The 16,992-nt window shown below is 40.0% G+C and overlaps 2 protein-coding genes across 2 annotated transcripts; both read left to right on the top strand.

Moving 5' to 3' along the window:
* The first annotated feature begins 340 nt into the window (after nucleotides 1-340).
* On the top strand, nucleotides 341-8,881 carry LOC128601594 (coiled-coil domain-containing protein 190). Its single transcript, XM_053614899.1, has 3 exons — nucleotides 341-752; nucleotides 847-979; nucleotides 8,174-8,881. Exons 1-3 carry the CDS (start codon nucleotides 575-577, stop codon nucleotides 8,718-8,720), a joined length of 858 nt encoding a protein of 285 aa, XP_053470874.1. The 5' UTR covers nucleotides 341-574; the 3' UTR covers nucleotides 8,721-8,881.
* Nucleotides 8,882-9,692: 811 nt separating this feature from the next.
* On the top strand, nucleotides 9,693-16,969 carry echdc2 (enoyl CoA hydratase domain containing 2). The gene is made up of 9 exons (XM_053614122.1): nucleotides 9,693-10,062; nucleotides 12,168-12,235; nucleotides 12,567-12,654; nucleotides 12,774-12,860; nucleotides 13,144-13,236; nucleotides 13,412-13,468; nucleotides 13,577-13,764; nucleotides 15,377-15,475; nucleotides 15,757-16,969. Exons 1-9 carry the CDS (start codon nucleotides 9,852-9,854, stop codon nucleotides 15,832-15,834), a joined length of 969 nt encoding a protein of 322 aa, XP_053470097.1. The 5' UTR covers nucleotides 9,693-9,851; the 3' UTR covers nucleotides 15,835-16,969.
* Nucleotides 16,970-16,992: the final 23 nt, after the last annotated feature.

The raw sequence follows: 16,992 nt of genomic DNA, 5'->3' as shown, positions 1-16,992 counted from the left end.
TGCTGATATAAAAAACCATTAGTAGTGAAAGAGAATGAGCATTTCATGGACATTTTCATAATGTAGCATAAATCTGAGAATAAAGAAAAAACCATAATGGCTATTGGGGTCTGAAGCACTTATTACACACAAATACTAGGTAGCCAAACCATTAGCTCTCAGGAGAAGAACTCAGAAGAACCACACATGAGAACAAGATGAACTGATGTGTAGAGAAAGAAGCAGGTCTTAGTGCAACAGCTGAGTTCATAGCCCTGGTCATAGACAAGACAAAGGTTCGAGAGCTTGGAAACACTACAAGCTGAAACATGCCAGTCCTTCTCGTCATGTTTCTATCAACAAATATTAACAAAGCTGTGAGCACACATACTTTACCACCTACAAATATTATAGTTAATTTTTTGAACAAAAGATCAAAAGGTTAAACAATAAAGACAATTATTGTTGAATAGGTCACTCTGGTTCAGGTTCACTTTATAGTCATATTCTTGTAGCTATGATAAGTGTGTGTGTGTGTGTGTGTGTGTGTGTGTGTGTGTGTGTGTATGTGTGTGTGTGTCTGTGTTGGTAAAGCATGCGTCGTACAGACTGGTTAGTGTGGCCAAGCGAGGCCCTGAAGAGAGAGGAGAGGAGGGCTGAAGCCAGGCTGGCTCATGGGATACAACGGCTCGATGAGGCCAAACGCTACCACCTGAACACGCTGACCCGAGAGCAACACGGACTACACCGCCATCTCATCGCCCTTAACACAGGTGTGTAAGTGAATGTTTAGAGTGTTTTCTATATTGTGTTTTGAGGGCAGCAATTCTCTAAATCTCACATGTCCATTTTTTAACTTGGATTCAGGTAACCGGTGGAGAGGCTTAAACTCTGTGGGATCACGACCCTCCAATCATGATCTCACCCACCCTGCTGTGTCCTATAGCAAGACTCGTTTACCCATAATCCCACCTGCAGACAGGGAGACAAACAGGCATAGGTGAGGACAGCAGTTTTAATTTCCTATTTTTCCCCTGTAAGACTTTAAATGTGTGCACACATGGTAACACATTGCTGCTTTGAAACCTTTAAGATTAGCAATGCCATAGGAATGGCATCTATTTAATAGCACATATAAAATATACACGAAGTGGCTAAAAGTTTGTGGACGCCTGACCAACATGCCCATATGTGCTTTTTGAATATAAGATTCCAGATTTATTCCCCTTTGCTGTTATAATATCCTCCACTCTTCTGGGAAGGCTTTCCACTAGATTTTGGGACGTGGCTGTGGGGATTTTTGATCATTCAGCTACAAGAGCGTTAGTGAAATCAGGCACTGATGTTGGTCTGGGGTCTGGGGTGAGGAGGTCTGGGGTACAGTTCATCCCAAAGGTGTTCAGTGGGGTTGAGGTCAAGGGCTCTGTGGAGGACACCCGAGTTCTTCCAGTCCAACCTTGTCTTCAAACCATGTCTTCATGAACCTCGCTTTGTGCACAGGGGCATTGTCATGCTGGAACAGGTTTGGGCCTCTTAGTTCCAGTGAAGTGAAATTGTAATACTACAGTACTATACAAAGACATCATATACAACTATTTGCGTCCAACTTTGTGGCAACTGTTTGGGGAAGAACCTCATATGGATGTGATGGACAGGTGTCCATACTTTTGGCAATATAGTGTATATGGTATGATTGAAAATATATTTTCAAATATAAAACATGTAGTGAAATAAAGTTTTACCTATTGGTCACCTAATAATACTTAAAAATATGACATATGTTACATTTTCTGTAATCCAAAATAGAATTTGTCTTCATCTTCATTGAGACTTGTATATTGTCCTTAAAAAAGATCAGAATATCTCACTTTTAGGATAACATTCAGACCTAAGTGAGCAACGCTGTCAGATTTATTGCATTTCAAATAGGTGAAAGGTGACAAAAAGTGTCATTTGTCCTCAAATCCTTATGACATTCCTTGTGTTCCCTCTCATGGTCTCCTACCTCTCCAGAAATATTGAAGATTGATTTAGTATGATGTAAAAAAGTAAAAGTTCTTATAGATCGTTTAAATTAAACAAGTTCCCAAAAAGCTGTTTGAACATTCATTTTTGCAAGCTGTGCTTGACATGTTTGTAAGGTCAGTTGTAATTTGTGCCCATAATGAAGTCAGGGTACATAATGTCAGGAAGAGCTGAGGTTACCATGGTTTAGAAGTGTTCATTTCCAGAGAGGTAGGGAAGAATGTTAACTCCTACGGTCACTCTTGATGCAAAACTTCTTCAAAGGGAATGTTGAAAATGAAGCAGTAGCAGTTTTGACTACAACTTCAAAATCAAAATGAGATGTATCCTGTGCTTGGTGTGATGTTGGCTGCCCACTTTGTATTCATCAAACTCCAGCTGGTTATATAACAAACTAATGAAAAAATGATCAAAGCCTGATCAGAACATTAAGTAAAATGGTATAGGTAAAATTATTTTTACTCTGTAAAACTACAGAGAAATTTAGGTTATGTAGATTGTAGATATAGCTGGAAAGCTGTATTTGTGTGATTGTATGGTCGGTACATATGGTTAACACCATGCACATAGAATAATACAAACCACAAACTAGATATATTTAGTTACTGTGGGGCCAGGATTCAGTTGTAGGCTAATACAAATCTATGGAGAGATCTATTCCGTTAAATTCAGCTGTATCTCACATTTAAGAAAAAATTCATTGCTTTGCTACAGACATCATAAAATTCTACATGTTTCAGATATAATATACAGTTGCAATCAGAATGATTTAACCCCCATTGCAAATCAGGTTTATTGTCAAAATTGACACACTTTCAGCTGTTTGCAATGAACAAATCAGACAAAAGCTATTGAAATAGTTTGACACAACGAATGCTTGGTGTGTCCTCAAATTCAACTGAAAATGCAACTTATAAGGATTTCTCCAGTCTAAAAATGACTCAATATAATGATTGGCATTTCCAAATTGTCTGTAGTGTGTGAATGTGTGTGATTGTGCCCTGCGATGAGTCGGCACCATGTCCAGGGTTTCCCATGCCTCGTGTATGTATCCCAATACCCTGGGATAGGCTCCAGTCTCCCCCGCAACCCTGTGTAGGATAAGCGGTACAGAAAATGGATGGATGGATGTATAATATAATATAGGATACTGCAGTGTACTTTAGTACAGATAGTGGATGTAGTGAAAGTTATGTGCAGTACACAAACTTTCCAGAGAAACAGGACATTTCATCATCAGTATATCCATTACTTATACACCCTAAGTACTAGAAAGAATTCAAGAATCCATCAAATCATAAAGCATACGCTTCATGTATGATTAGGTAAAACTATCTTTATATATTAAAACACACATTTACATATAACAGTGGTGCAGCAGGGAGTGTTGCGGCCTTCAGAGTCCCCAGTTCAATCCTGAGCTCAGGTTGCTGTCTGTGTAGAGTTTCACATGCTCTCCTCACATTTGAGTGGGTTTTCTCCCACTCAATTAATTAATTATTCAGTGGCTTAGTGAGTAGCGCATTTGTCTCACACCTCTGGGGTTGGGGTTCGAATCCTGCCTCCACCCTGTGTGTCCGGAGCTTGCATGTTCTTCTGTGCTTCAGGGGTTTTCTCCAGGTACTCTGGTTTCCTTCCCCAGTCTAAACACATGTGTTGTAGGCTGAGTGGTATTTCCAAATTGTTCGTAATGTGTGTGTGATTGTGCCCTGCAATGGGTTAGCACCTCGTTCAGGGCGTCCCCCACCTTGTGCCCCGAGTTCCCTGGGATAGGCTCCAGACTACCCCGTGACCCTGTGTAGGATAAGCGTTATGGAAGATGGATGTGTAACATATTCATGACTACATATTACAGATTTATCCTGTAACATAACCACAAATCTTATTAAGAACAAACGAGGTCAAGCAACAGATAAGCTAAAAAGACTAAACTGTTTAGTAAAAATAAGTAGATACGATGCACATGCATTTATTCCACTGATAGTTCACAGCTACAACGTGCTTATTGTGGAGTACTAAGAGCACCCGCAGATAGAAGCACTATTTGGCGTACTGTTATATAAAAATACAGTTGGTTTGAAGTGGTTTGAAAGGTTGCTGGCTTTGTGTGTGTGTATGTGTGTGTGTGTGTGTGTGTGTGTGTGTGTGTGTGTGTGGGGAATAAGAAGACCCTAATAGCTACAGTATAATGCCACTTTTAGGCAATTGCAGGCAGTACAGGCAGGTGATGGTGTGCTGTGTTATGAGTGGGAGGATGCAAGCACCTTTGTGTGTAAGGTGTGTGTGATTTGCTTTGTGCTATGTGGCTGTGTGTCGTGGTTAAATTATATCTCCTGCTCTAGTTATTAAGATGAGAGTTGTGTGTGTGTGTCTGAGTGTGTGGGAGTATAAACGTACAAATGTGTTCATTGCAATTGCTGGGATTTCCTTGGATATTTGCACTGCTGAATTTAATAATGAGACACCACGCACACACACACACACACACACACACACACACACAGAAGGAAACAATCACTGAGAGGAAAACATTACAAGGTGAACGCATGCAAAGCCATGGAGAGACAAACAAAAAGAAAAGAAAGGTCAAGGAATTTCAGAATACGTTCACCTTTGCACACCAGATCATTCTGCACCTTCTTGTAATTGTAATACAACCTAAATTACCTCCTTTTTCTACTTATTTCTCTATCTCTAACTTACTTTCACTCACTCTCTCTCTCTCTCTCTCTCTCTCTCTCTCTCTCTCTCTTTGTGGACTTGAGGCCATCCTGGCAGTTTCTCCTCTCTATGCCAATTAATCAGAGGGCTTATGGGACCATCTCAGCACCTCTTCCCAAGTTATGTTTCTGCATCTCACATCATTTCAGCTTCCTCCCTCCCTTCCCTGCCCTCCTTTGCTAGCAAAACACAAAACACATCAGGTTCTCTATCTGTCAACTCTACTCCTCTTTAGCTCTTATCATTCATCATTCTCTCATCATTTCCTCCCCCTTTATTTTCCTTGGTCTGTCCTTTCCTTCATATTCTCTCACATCTTTTCATCCGCAATTCACTCGTCCTCTTTTACACACTTATTCCACATAGATATGTGCCTTACGTAAGAGTAAATGAACGGATATTCGTTTAACTGCTTAGAGTGGGAAAGGTGCTCTGAATAAAAGCATCTGCTAAATGCCATAAATGTAAATGTAAATCTTTAATGTGGGACATGCAGACTTTTTTTTTAGTCCTGATACACACTTTGATAGTGTTTTAAAATTCAATTTGATTTGATTTGTATAGCGCTTTTAACAATGGACATTGTCACACAGCAGCTTTACAGAGCTATATAAATTCAGACTATTCAATTTATTTTAAAAAATAATTTTTTATTTAAAAATTATCCTGGGGCAGTGGTGGCTTGGCGGTTAAGGATCTGGGTTACTGATCAGAAGGTCGGGGGTTCAACCCCCAGCACTGCCAAGCTGCCACTGTTGGGCCTTTGAACAAGACCCTTAACCCTCTCTGCTCCAGGGGCAATGTATCATGGCTGACCCTGCACTCTGACCCCAACTTCCTGACATGCTGGGGTATACGAAGAAAATAATTTCACTGTGCATATGTATATGTGATAAATAAAGACTCGTTATCCCTAATGAGCAAGCCAGAGGCGATGGTGAAAAGTTAAAACTCCCTGAGACGATATGAAGAAGAAACCTTGAGAGGAACCAGACTCAAACCGGAACCCATATTCATCTGGGTGACACCGAAGAGTGAGATTATAAATCATTTCTCTTCTATAACTTTGTACTACATAGTCAAAAAGTGCTGATTGCATAACCAGGAAATTCATTATACTTAACAAAATGTTTATGTTGTTGAAATGATCAACTGTTCACTGACGGAGACGTCCCTTTTCTTTTTCGTATTTTCTCATGTGGATGTAGGGCACAATGTGTACATGTATAGTGATTTCAGTATTCAAATAACGGTGCCTCAAAAGGCTAACCAGGTATTCCAATAATCATGCGCACCCCTTAATCCAAACAAGCGTTCTTTCATGACTACGCAGTCATAAGCAAACTCCTGCGGAATTACAGCCAGCTATAGTACAGTATAGCGTGTTGCAGGCTTTAAGCAGGATGCAAAAAAGAACCAGGCTGACTAAATGATTAGTCCTAATGTTTATTCCATGCTGTGTCAGTTAAATGATCAGTTTAAAAAAAGCAGAAGCGAAAAGATATTTCCATTCATCTTGTACTGTTTCAGTAACTTGCACACGATTTATTTTTGTGGTTGGAAATCAAGATATTCCTCTCCTAAAGGCTTACGTTCCCTCATGCAATCTGCGATCAGTTAACGACCGACGCTTAGTACTACCTACTCAGCGTGGCTCAAGGTCGCTTTCCAGAACCTTCACACTAACTGTCCCTCAGTGGTGGAATGAACTTCCAACCTCAAGCCGGACCGCAGAATCTGTCACTATCTTCAAAAAACAGCTAAAGACCCACCTCTTCCATGAGCATGTAACTAACCCCTAAAATGCCAACCCCACATTATTTAAAAAACAAACAAACAAACAAACAAAAAACCCCTTACTCTGGCTCTTACACCTCTACTCTGTGCACTTTGCTTCACTAGAACTCAAGTATAAATCTTGTTTGATAGCACTACTTGTATTGTTTTCCGCTTGACATATCGCTTTGCTTGTATTTCCTCATTTGTAAGTCGCTTTGGATAAAAGGGTCTGCTAAATGAATAAATGTAAATGTAAGATGCAAACAGGGTCAGAGTGAAACCAGTTTAGTGGCAGCATAATGAGCATGTTGTTAACTCACTCGTTTGGTACTTGACTTGCTGTAGCTAATGATGATGACATTGAGGACTTGTTCCAACAATGATCCTGATCTGCTAACTGTGTCAGGCTCATTGATCTGATGACTGCAGGCCTGTGGATGCTGCAGAGGGAGCAGAAGTGCAGCCTGGAGTCATTGCGATCGAATCAGGTAGCACAGAATCAGGCTGCTACATTTTAAGTGGAATATTTTCATTTTTCAGTTGTATTATACTGTAGGCGCAGCACTGGTGCACAACCTTCCTATCAGGAACATGTACAGTACCAATGCAGACCATTTCCTTTCAGTGTTTGTTATAAACCATGCTGCAAATTTCAGCATGTTTTTTCAAATTAGTTTTTTTTTTTCTTCTAGATACTTCAGTTTCACGATATCCTGGACCTAAATTCACGATGCTTGAAAAAATACAGTACATATTTTCATGTTTTTCTGTTCATTCCTCTCTGCAAATCTTTAATAATAGAAAGTTTGACTTTTGTGTGTGTTGTTGTACCCACAAATTGCACCCTTTTTCTGCTATCTGAAAACACCGTTTGGCCTTTACATTGCGCAAATATTTCATGGCCAATGGATCAACAGAAATGAAATAAAATAAGCTCTACAAGCTCTGAAATCTGCCTGCCAATACTCAGAACTCCAAGGATGCTACTCGAACATCAACATTTCTGGAACATGCTATCTTTGCCAAATCGCCTCCAGAGCTAGAGAATATTTCTACTCAAGGTTCATGAGTAACAGTGTTTGAGGCGGTAGATTGCCAGCTGTAGAGACTCTTGTGGTTGGGTTCGAGTTAGCTAAAGACAGCTGAGGCAGACTTCTGAAAGAACCCTGTAAGTCTTTTGGAAGCACCTGTTATCTAATATTTCTTCATTTCAGATTCTACTCATACATGATGCCAAGTTTGATTGGCACTCAATTATAAGTAGGCCGACAGATGAATGGTTTAGAAATCTTTAGCTAGACGACTCCCAAAACCTAACCATCATGTTCTCAAAATGGCAACGAAAAGTGGCGTTGAGGCTGAAAGGAATGAGTGTAACAGTGAAAGAGGATCAGCAGCTCCAGATGCTTGAAAAGCACCAAGGACAAATACACGTACTTGCAGCGATTATAAGTGTCAATCATGGATTTCATCAGTTTATTACAGAAGTTCTCCTTTTACAGTTTTGCATACAGGATGATGCAATTCAAGAACTCACTTCCTAGAGGCAATTATTTAATGTTTCTACTGGCTTTACTTCAGAAAGTTTTTCTGTACAGTTGAGTAGTTACTGTTTCAGTAATGACAAAGAACTAGCTCCAATCCTGCTTTTATTCCTTTATCTCTGTAGGTCTGGGAAGCCACAGTCCATCTGCTCCCTGCAGGCTCGCGTTCAGGACTTTCTCAGCAGTGGTGAAAACAGGGCTGATAACGCTACAATGCCTGTATGTCTGCCAGACCTCAAACCACGGCCCCCAAGCAGCATGCTTCCTCCAGCCAACCCAGAGAGAGAGAACAAGGCTGGAGATAGGGATGGACAGAATAAGAAACACAGGGCTAGAGGGAGGGAGGGATTGAGGTCAGCACTGGAAACACGTGGATTTAGTTCAAAAGACAGTCAAAGAGAAAATGATCAAATAGTAGCAAGTTATACAGAAAAAGAAGAGGAGATGACAGTAACAATACCCTACTCTACTCCTCTTTCTCCCCTCTCTGACACCCACGCTTCTGATGGCCAGTTGAGGATGGTTCACACACTGCCTAATTTTGTGCAAGCACTGGCAGAGGCACGCAAAGCCCGATACATACGATACAGAGGACATCCTTTGTGTGAGAGAGAGCTGAGCATCAGAGAAATATTCTCAAGCAACTCCAAAGACACAAATAACACTCACTAACACAGTAGTATCTGCTAGTCTGCTTCACACTCAAACATACTTATGTTGAGACCTGTGAGCACACAAACACACTTTTAATCTATACAAGGTGCATTTTTGAAAGAAAGAAAATAAATAAATTTTCCTTATGGAGACCAGCCAAATGTCCCCCAAGGTCAAAACAGTCATGTATTCCTAAACATGCTCTAGTAAATGCATTATTTAAATTTTAACATCATTCATATAATGGACTACACTATTGGGTTAGGTCAATTTAAAGCCTTTTGTAAACTCTGTAACTTATGTATGCAACTGGTATTGCAACATGACCTACATTTTCAGTTCAACATATTATAGTCTATTGACAATATTTTTGTGGGTTTTGGGGAGCATACATTATATTTATGCTCTGGCATGAGCTATGTACAGTATACGTTTACCTCAAACTTTGCCAGAGTAAACACAGAGGGTTTACCATATGATGTAAACCATTGGTACGCCTCAAAAACAGGAAGGCCAGATCTGAGTTTGCCAAAAACATAGTCTTGTCCCATATCCATCTTTTGATCTCAAACCCAAATGTATTTTGTATATACACACACACACACACACACACACACATATATATATATATATATATATATATAAACAAACATAACCCTATCATTATATTTGTCCTCTGTCAGACACAAGTCCTTTAATGTACACCTTTCCTGTACCAAAGCTGAACATGTGTACAGTATAATGATGCTTTACTGTGCAGTACTGAATGATTTAGCTCTGCTGTTCCCACTACAACACTATCGCCCTCTGCTGGTAGTGCACACCACTGTACCAGAATAAACCTTTTATGTTTTTTTTTAAACGTTAAGCGTGAGTAAAACACGAACTATCGAAATAACTTATCATTTCAGTGAAAATAATGTGAAAAATACAACACATATGTGCACGTGTGAAAAACTTTCTGCTTGGTCACTGTTTGAATGACGTGGGACGTGTCCATGGTGATGTAAGGAAGTGTGCTGTACATGTGGGTTAGGCAGCCAACTCATACACAGAGTTTCAGAGTTTTGCAAACTCGAAATGTGATTTATAAATTTCTGAGAAACAGATTTCAGTCACAGATTAAGACCACAGACTAACAGACAGAACATGACCGTGTTTCGGAGGCTTGCTGCAGGAGTTTCCTCGTTTAGCCAAAGTCTCACTAAACTAAACGGGGTGCTTTCTGCTCGTCAGTGCTCACTACCTGACAACATGGGTGTACTTCACAGGAATAAATGCTTTGTTCGAGGGTTTAGCGCTGTGCCGAATCAAGACGCTGTCGAAGTGGACATAAGTCACCTGGAAGGTGAAGACCAGGGTAGGTGCATCGTGTTTTTAATTACGTCTGCTCGTCACAGCTTGTGGCGCCATTTTAAAGTGTATTTAAACAACTGGGAAACGTTGATTAACACGTAACCGATGTAAACTCTTGTTTACTAAATACATTCATTAAGAGCTAGTTTGACGATCCTAATGGCTTTGGGTGCGTTCCAAAAAGTAGAACACTCCCTATATAAGTGGGCTATAGTATTTACATGTACTTCTGCAGCCTGTGTAGTCGTTTAGAGGCTCAGAAATTCAGCAAATGGCGAGGCACTATTTAATCACGTGACCATACATCGCCCCATACCGTCAGTGTGTCAGATGGCTGTTATTATTAGCTTTGACAAACCTGTTTAGCGAAGTCAGACAGGTGTTGTTGCAAACGTTACACTTAACGAACACCTAACTTGACCCTCCCCTCCTTATATTTATTTATTTAAATAAACACCATTTTGCATCTACACTGACTCGTACACCTCTACACTTCTCTAGAACTCAATTAAAAAATCTTGTATGGTAGCACTACTTGTATTGTTCTCTGCTTGATATATCGCTTTGCTTGTATTTCCTCATTTGTAAGTCGCTTTGGATAAAAGCGTGTGCTAAATGAATAATTGTAAATCTAAACCTGGTTTATTAACTGACTTCACTGATGCATCAAATACACTTTTGATGAACATAAGCCTAACACCACATTTACATATGTGGTAGGCAGGAGATGTAAAAATGGTTGGGCCCAATGACTCAACCTAGGATGGGGCAAAATACTAACCCACATCCATAGAAAATGGCATAATGTGGCTCCCCCATTTGTGTATGGCCTGATTAGGATCCATCCATTCATTTTCTGTACCGCTTAGCCTACACGGGGAGCCTGGGAAGTCGGGGCACAAGGCGGGGGACACCCTGCACAGGGTACCAACCCATCGCAGGCCATAATCACATACACATTTACACACTATAGAAGATTTGGAAATGCCCATCAGCCTAGAACACACTCCAGAAGCACAGGGAGAACATGCACACTCCACACAGACAGGGTGGAGGTGGGATTTGAACCCCCAACCATGGAGGTGCCCCCCTAGTTCCACATCATATGACCGTAGTAATAATATAAAGAACAACAACAACAACAATAATAATAATAATAATAATAATAATGTATTACTGGGGTGGCCAGAGGGGTAGCCATGCTTTGCACTGACCACCCCTTAGAAAGGCCCATGGCAGTAAGGGCACATAGACAGGTTGCATGTTTAGTTATTTAATTCTGTATCAACAGATGTTTTGGGGAAAGGCAAAAATATTATGGGTCCTGCATAAACTCCATACTCAAACCACACCCCCCTGCCAATAATTAAATTGTTTACTTATGCTGGTTACCGAGTGATAGTAGTAGTAGAAGAGTACTGATTTTGTCAGATAACCTGACAGTCAATGGTCTCCATCAACAAAGATATCGAATACGTCTGTTCTAGTAGTAGTAGGTCTAGCATTGCCTCAAATTCACAATAGGTAGCTGTGCCGTACTATTTTGGACAGGTTTTTTGAGTATACATTACTGTCTAGTGTGTTTATACTGAGAAATATGAACAAATATATAGTATAGTAAAATGACATGCATGTATAATATTGACAAAAATAAATAAACTGTGGAGAGTGGCAATTTAAATCATGTAGTTTAAGAGACCAGTACAATCCTAGTTAAAATGACATACTGCTGTATTAAATACCAGAATAGTGCAGCAACAGGGGTACTGTATTACTTACTGCTTTCTGACAGAGCTATTTGGATTGTACATTAAGTCCCATTGTTTTCCCGTTGTAACCTTAAGGATGTTACCTGCATGTTTAACATTTCCAGTTAGCTACTGTATTAATCTAGGTAAATTAAGACCATGTGTATGTGGCTGCATTTGAAAAGGAAATCTGCCTCCACCTGCCCTGAGAGATATTAAATCATTAACAGTGGCATAAACACTGACTTTTCCCCCATCTGTTAAAGTTAAATGTGCAACTTGTAACCTAAAACATGTCATATCTGTGTGAGCATTTCTCTCTCTCTCTCTCTCTCTCTCTCTCTCTCTCTCTCTCTCTCAGGCATTGTGGAGGTTCTGATGTGTCGGGAACGGGCGCGGAACTCTCTGGGCCGTGTGTTTGTTGCTCAGGTATGATCAGACTTGCTCATATCTGTGAAATCAACCTTTTATTCAGCACCTCTCAAAAATCCCAGCAGACAATCCAGCCCATCCACACTCTTTTTATCTGATATTTTTGTCCTTTTTAAAACTTCTTTCATCTGTCAAAGTCAGGCTGTGCCTGAAGGATGCAATAATTCATCTTTTGACAGCAGTAAATTCTTATGTGCAATATAAAGAAATGACAAAAAATGGCAAGATTTATGATGTTACTTTGCTCTTGCTGATTCCTCTGTCTTGGCTCCATTTCTCAGTTTTATCAATATTTCTCCCACTCGTGGTTTCACATTTCTCTCTGTAGATGCGAGAGCTGGTGTCGGGTCTGCACCAGGACACAGCCGTGCGTGTGGTGATCTTTAGGAGTCTGGTGCCTGGAGTCTTTTGTGCAGGTCAGCTTTTATCTATACAGAGAACATACCTACATGCAACCTTAATTTATTTCACCTTTTCGAAGACATTTCATTTGTTAAGCTAGATTGAATGTGAGCGATCTATGATTCTGTGGAAGGGGCTGATCTAAAGGAGAGAGCACAGATGAGCAACTCTGAGGCTGAGCAGTTTGTTCATGGACTCCGTTCACTAATGAATGAGATAGGTGAGACATGATGCCAGGAAAATAATAGCAGTCTGGACTGTCCATATTTTATGTGATGAGATGTTGCTTAATTGACTATTCCAAATTGTAACTATTGTCATGATGATAATTAAAAGTTGTTATAACAGCTGAACTTTAAATTTGTGTTCACTGGTCAGGGTCATGGTCAATCCAGATCCTATCCTGGGAACTCACTTTTTTCTGAGGTCTCTCTGAAGAAATAGAAGTGTACTATTTTGTAACAAGTTATAATATTGCCCTATATCTGCTCCCATTCTGCCAGCGGCGTTGCCCATGCCAACCATCGCTGCAGTGGACGGCTTCGCTCTAGGTGGTGGGCTGGAGCTGGCGCTGGCGTGTGACCTCCGGACAGCAGGTAAATGTCTACTTTGACCTTTCAAGTGTAGGTCATGGCAGGGTAGGGACGGGAGCACAGTCCCCACATGACAAAGTGGGGTTGTAGGATTTGTTTATTGTTTGTTTGTTTACATAAGCAATCATGGCAGAAGCATGGGTGTGCAGAAGCATTGGGTGTGCTTTTTTTTCTGCAGCATACACTGCTCAGATGGGCCTGATTGAGACCACGCGGGGACTTCTTCCAGGGGCAGGTAAGATAACGGAGTTTGTTTATAGTGAAGACAGAAAGGCAAACCATGAGATACCAACAGTCTACCAGCTGGTCATCCTGTGTGTACATTCCCCTCACTGTGCACTAGGGGGCAGTCAGCGTTTGCCACGGGCAGTGGGATTTGCTGTGGCGAAGGAGCTGATCTTTACTGGGCGGCGTGTGGGCGGGGAACAGGCTCTACACCTTGGATTAGTGAACCGTGCCGTCCCACAAAACCAGAGCGGAGATGCAGCTCATAGAGAGGCTCTGAACCTGGCCCAGGAAATCCTCCTTCAGGTGGGTCAGATTGACACGGTTTCTCTTACTGTGATTCGCCAAAGGGACCTAATTAGATTCTATGGTCAGAGTGACATCCTGCTTGAGCAAACTCACTCAGTGTTTCTGTGTCGTTCCCTTTCTAGCTGTACGTTTTGTACCATAATCTTCCTGCAGTGTGTAATCTTCTAGCATGCCTACCTATTGTACTTTGTGCAAGAGACTGGGGTTGATAATAACAGAGAGGTGCTAACTTTTTCCCACCATGTCTCGTCTGATAGCCAGTGTAAATTATAGCGGTGGATCGGTGATGCATTGGGGCTGTTTAAAGCATCATGAAACACTAAACTACATACAGGGCTCGGGGTGAAGATTGATGGCATCATAAATTCTGCCAGGATATTTTAGCCTAAAATGTGGTTGTCTGTGCCAGGACTTGGATCTTTATTCACAATCAACGTCTTGCAATAGCCAGCTCAGTGTCTGGATTTAAACACTATTAAAAACAGTCCCAATGCATAAACCTATGATTTATAAAAGAGCTTGTTCCCTCTGTGTTTGTTAGACATTACAGGAAGATGCTCCCTCCTGTCATTCTCTACATAGTCAGAAATGGAAGTTTTTTGTTGTTGTTGTGTGTGTGTGTGTACATATGTATATGTGTGTGTGTGCGTGTCTCCATATCACTCACCGCATATGGTATTTATTTGAAAGTCCCTGTGAAGTGCAGAGTTATTCGATGTGTTGTCATAATTTCCATTGAAACAGGAAGTCAGAGTGGGACATTTTAATAGCTCCTCCCCCTTTTTAAATAGCCAATAGCATTTAGCTTGCTTCACAGCCAGGAAACCTACAACTCTTGCGGGCGGAACACTTCAAATTCTAGAGAGAATTTGATTGGACAGAAAATCTGTTGAGCCACTGAAGTGCAGAATGATGTCATCGAAATTGTTGATCTGTATTGGTGGTAGAGAGAGAGAGACTGTAAATTTGAAACACACGTCCTTCTAAATGCGACTTTTGTCATTGTTTTGGAGCGCACTTAGCTTTTAGATAACCTTAAGACTAACATGTTCATACTGAAAGCCAGAAAACTTCCATTTCGATTTCATGGGGACTTTAATACATACTATGTTGGCACCCTTCATGGAAACTCATTTTCATGAAGGGTGCCAATAATTATGGAGAAGCCGCTACTTAAATAACCCGTTATGACTAATGTTTAATAAGTAAATTCGCTAGAAAGAGTTTGTATTATAATCTACATGTACTTCCCATCTAGGTGAAACATTTTTCCTGACTGACAAACAAACCTATTTAAGACAAAGTCATTCACGGAGTGTAATTCTTCATGTCAAAACACAATTAAGCCGTACTTTAATTGCGTCCTCCTTTTTCACAAAACAAAGCTGTTTTTAATCCCTCTCCGGTGGAAGCGGAGATGAAAGGACTATTTATGTCACATCGATGAAACCCAGTTGAACCAGAACACTGCCATCACCTCTTTATGACGAAGTAGGATTTTGATTGGATTGTGAGAATCTGATTAGGTGTCAGTATCTTAAAAGGAGTCTTGATGCAGATCATTTGATCAGCTTCGAGACTGTCAGATTACCTACTCTGGTATTTGTAGGCTCCGTTCGCAGTGCGGATGGCCAAGGAAGCCATGAGCCGAGGAATAGAGGTGGACGTCGCTTCAGGAATGGCCATCGAGGGGATGTGCTATGCCCGGGTGAGACACTGATTAAACACAGTACAAATTATTTTCCTGTGGGATTCTTAACCCTTTTATCTCTTATATCTTAATTAGTCTTTGATAATAAGTTGATGTTGGTATAAAGGATGGAGGGATGTTGAGGCTTAAGATAACATCTTGGTGATAAAAAGCGATTTTACTGTAGTCAGAGGACGTACTTTATTAAATATTACAGACTACCGCTTATAATTTTCTGTATTTAAGCGCAATGTTCTAATTGTTTTGTATGAAGAGTCATTCCTGCTTGTTTCCTGCAGGTTATTCCAACACAAGACAGGAAAGAGGGAATGGCAGCTTTTATAGAGAAAAGGCAGCCCAGATACACTGGAGAATAAACAGACACTGATCACACAGGCACTTTAAAGAGCTGTTTTGTGATTCCAGTTTTACTGGATCATTAGACTACTTTCTAGTATCAAAACATACAGTATCGTACATATTGGTTACATACAGTTTAGTTAAGTAAGGAATAAAACACTTGGGGGTGTACTGTGCTAGGAAAATGATCAACAACACGGTGATGTGATGGCGTTACCAGTACTATGCTATTTTCCAGTAAACCTTTGATTTGCCTTGTAACTACTGTCAGAGCTGTGCTAGGACAGTATAGAAAATTAATCAACACCTTCTGATGCATTTTTAGCAATCTGTATTCATACTGTTTAGGTGAACATGGTATTTCTGATAATAAACATTTAATAAACATATCAATAAACATTAAACATATCCTATGTTGTTTTAATGTTTTGTTTGAATTATGCAGACATTTTCAGTTTGTATTACAAGATAATCATTAAATCAGATCAAGTTTTATCCAACTAAATCTGCTTAGATGAAGGCAAATAAATTTGGGAAATGTATTTTCTGAGTTCATTGTGCATCTTTTTTTTTTTTTTTATCAAACCAGAGGAACAGCACTGCATCAGATAAATACCAAATTGATCTAATATCTCTTATGGGATTATTATAAACCAAACATAAGATTATTCAGATTATTCTGTTTTTAGATGCCTTTACACATTTCAAGCTTTAAATTTACTCATTCTGTTGGCATATCATTTAGCTTCTTTTTAGTGTTTAAAGAAGGGGGGAAATGCTCTGACAACAGAACAAGACTACAGGTGCATTTAAAAAATTTGAATATCGTGGAAAAGTGGAACTTCCATATATCCTAGATTCATTACACATAAAGTGAAATATTTCAAGCCTTTTTTTTTTGTTTTAATCTTGATGCTTACGGCTTATAGCTCATGGAAATTGCTTTAATAGTCTTATAAATGGCTTATTGAAATCTTATATAATAAAATGTGTATATGATATTTTCACTTCCTTGGATGTCATTTTTTGCAGTGCTGATAAATGTTATTAAAGAAAAATACACTCCTATGGTTGAAACAGTTGGTTTATCTTAAATATCTTAAGTAGTTTTTCCTGCCATTCAATAAGACCACCAAACTAAGAGTGTAAAGTTATCCTTTGACTTATTTTACTGA

Source organism: Ictalurus furcatus, chromosome 25 (assembly GCF_023375685.1).
Source record: "Ictalurus furcatus strain D&B chromosome 25, Billie_1.0, whole genome shotgun sequence".
NCBI lineage: Eukaryota > Metazoa > Chordata > Actinopteri > Siluriformes > Ictaluridae > Ictalurus > Ictalurus furcatus.
The sequence above is the reverse complement of the archived record's forward strand: the minus strand, read 5'-3'. Positions and strand labels throughout refer to the sequence as shown.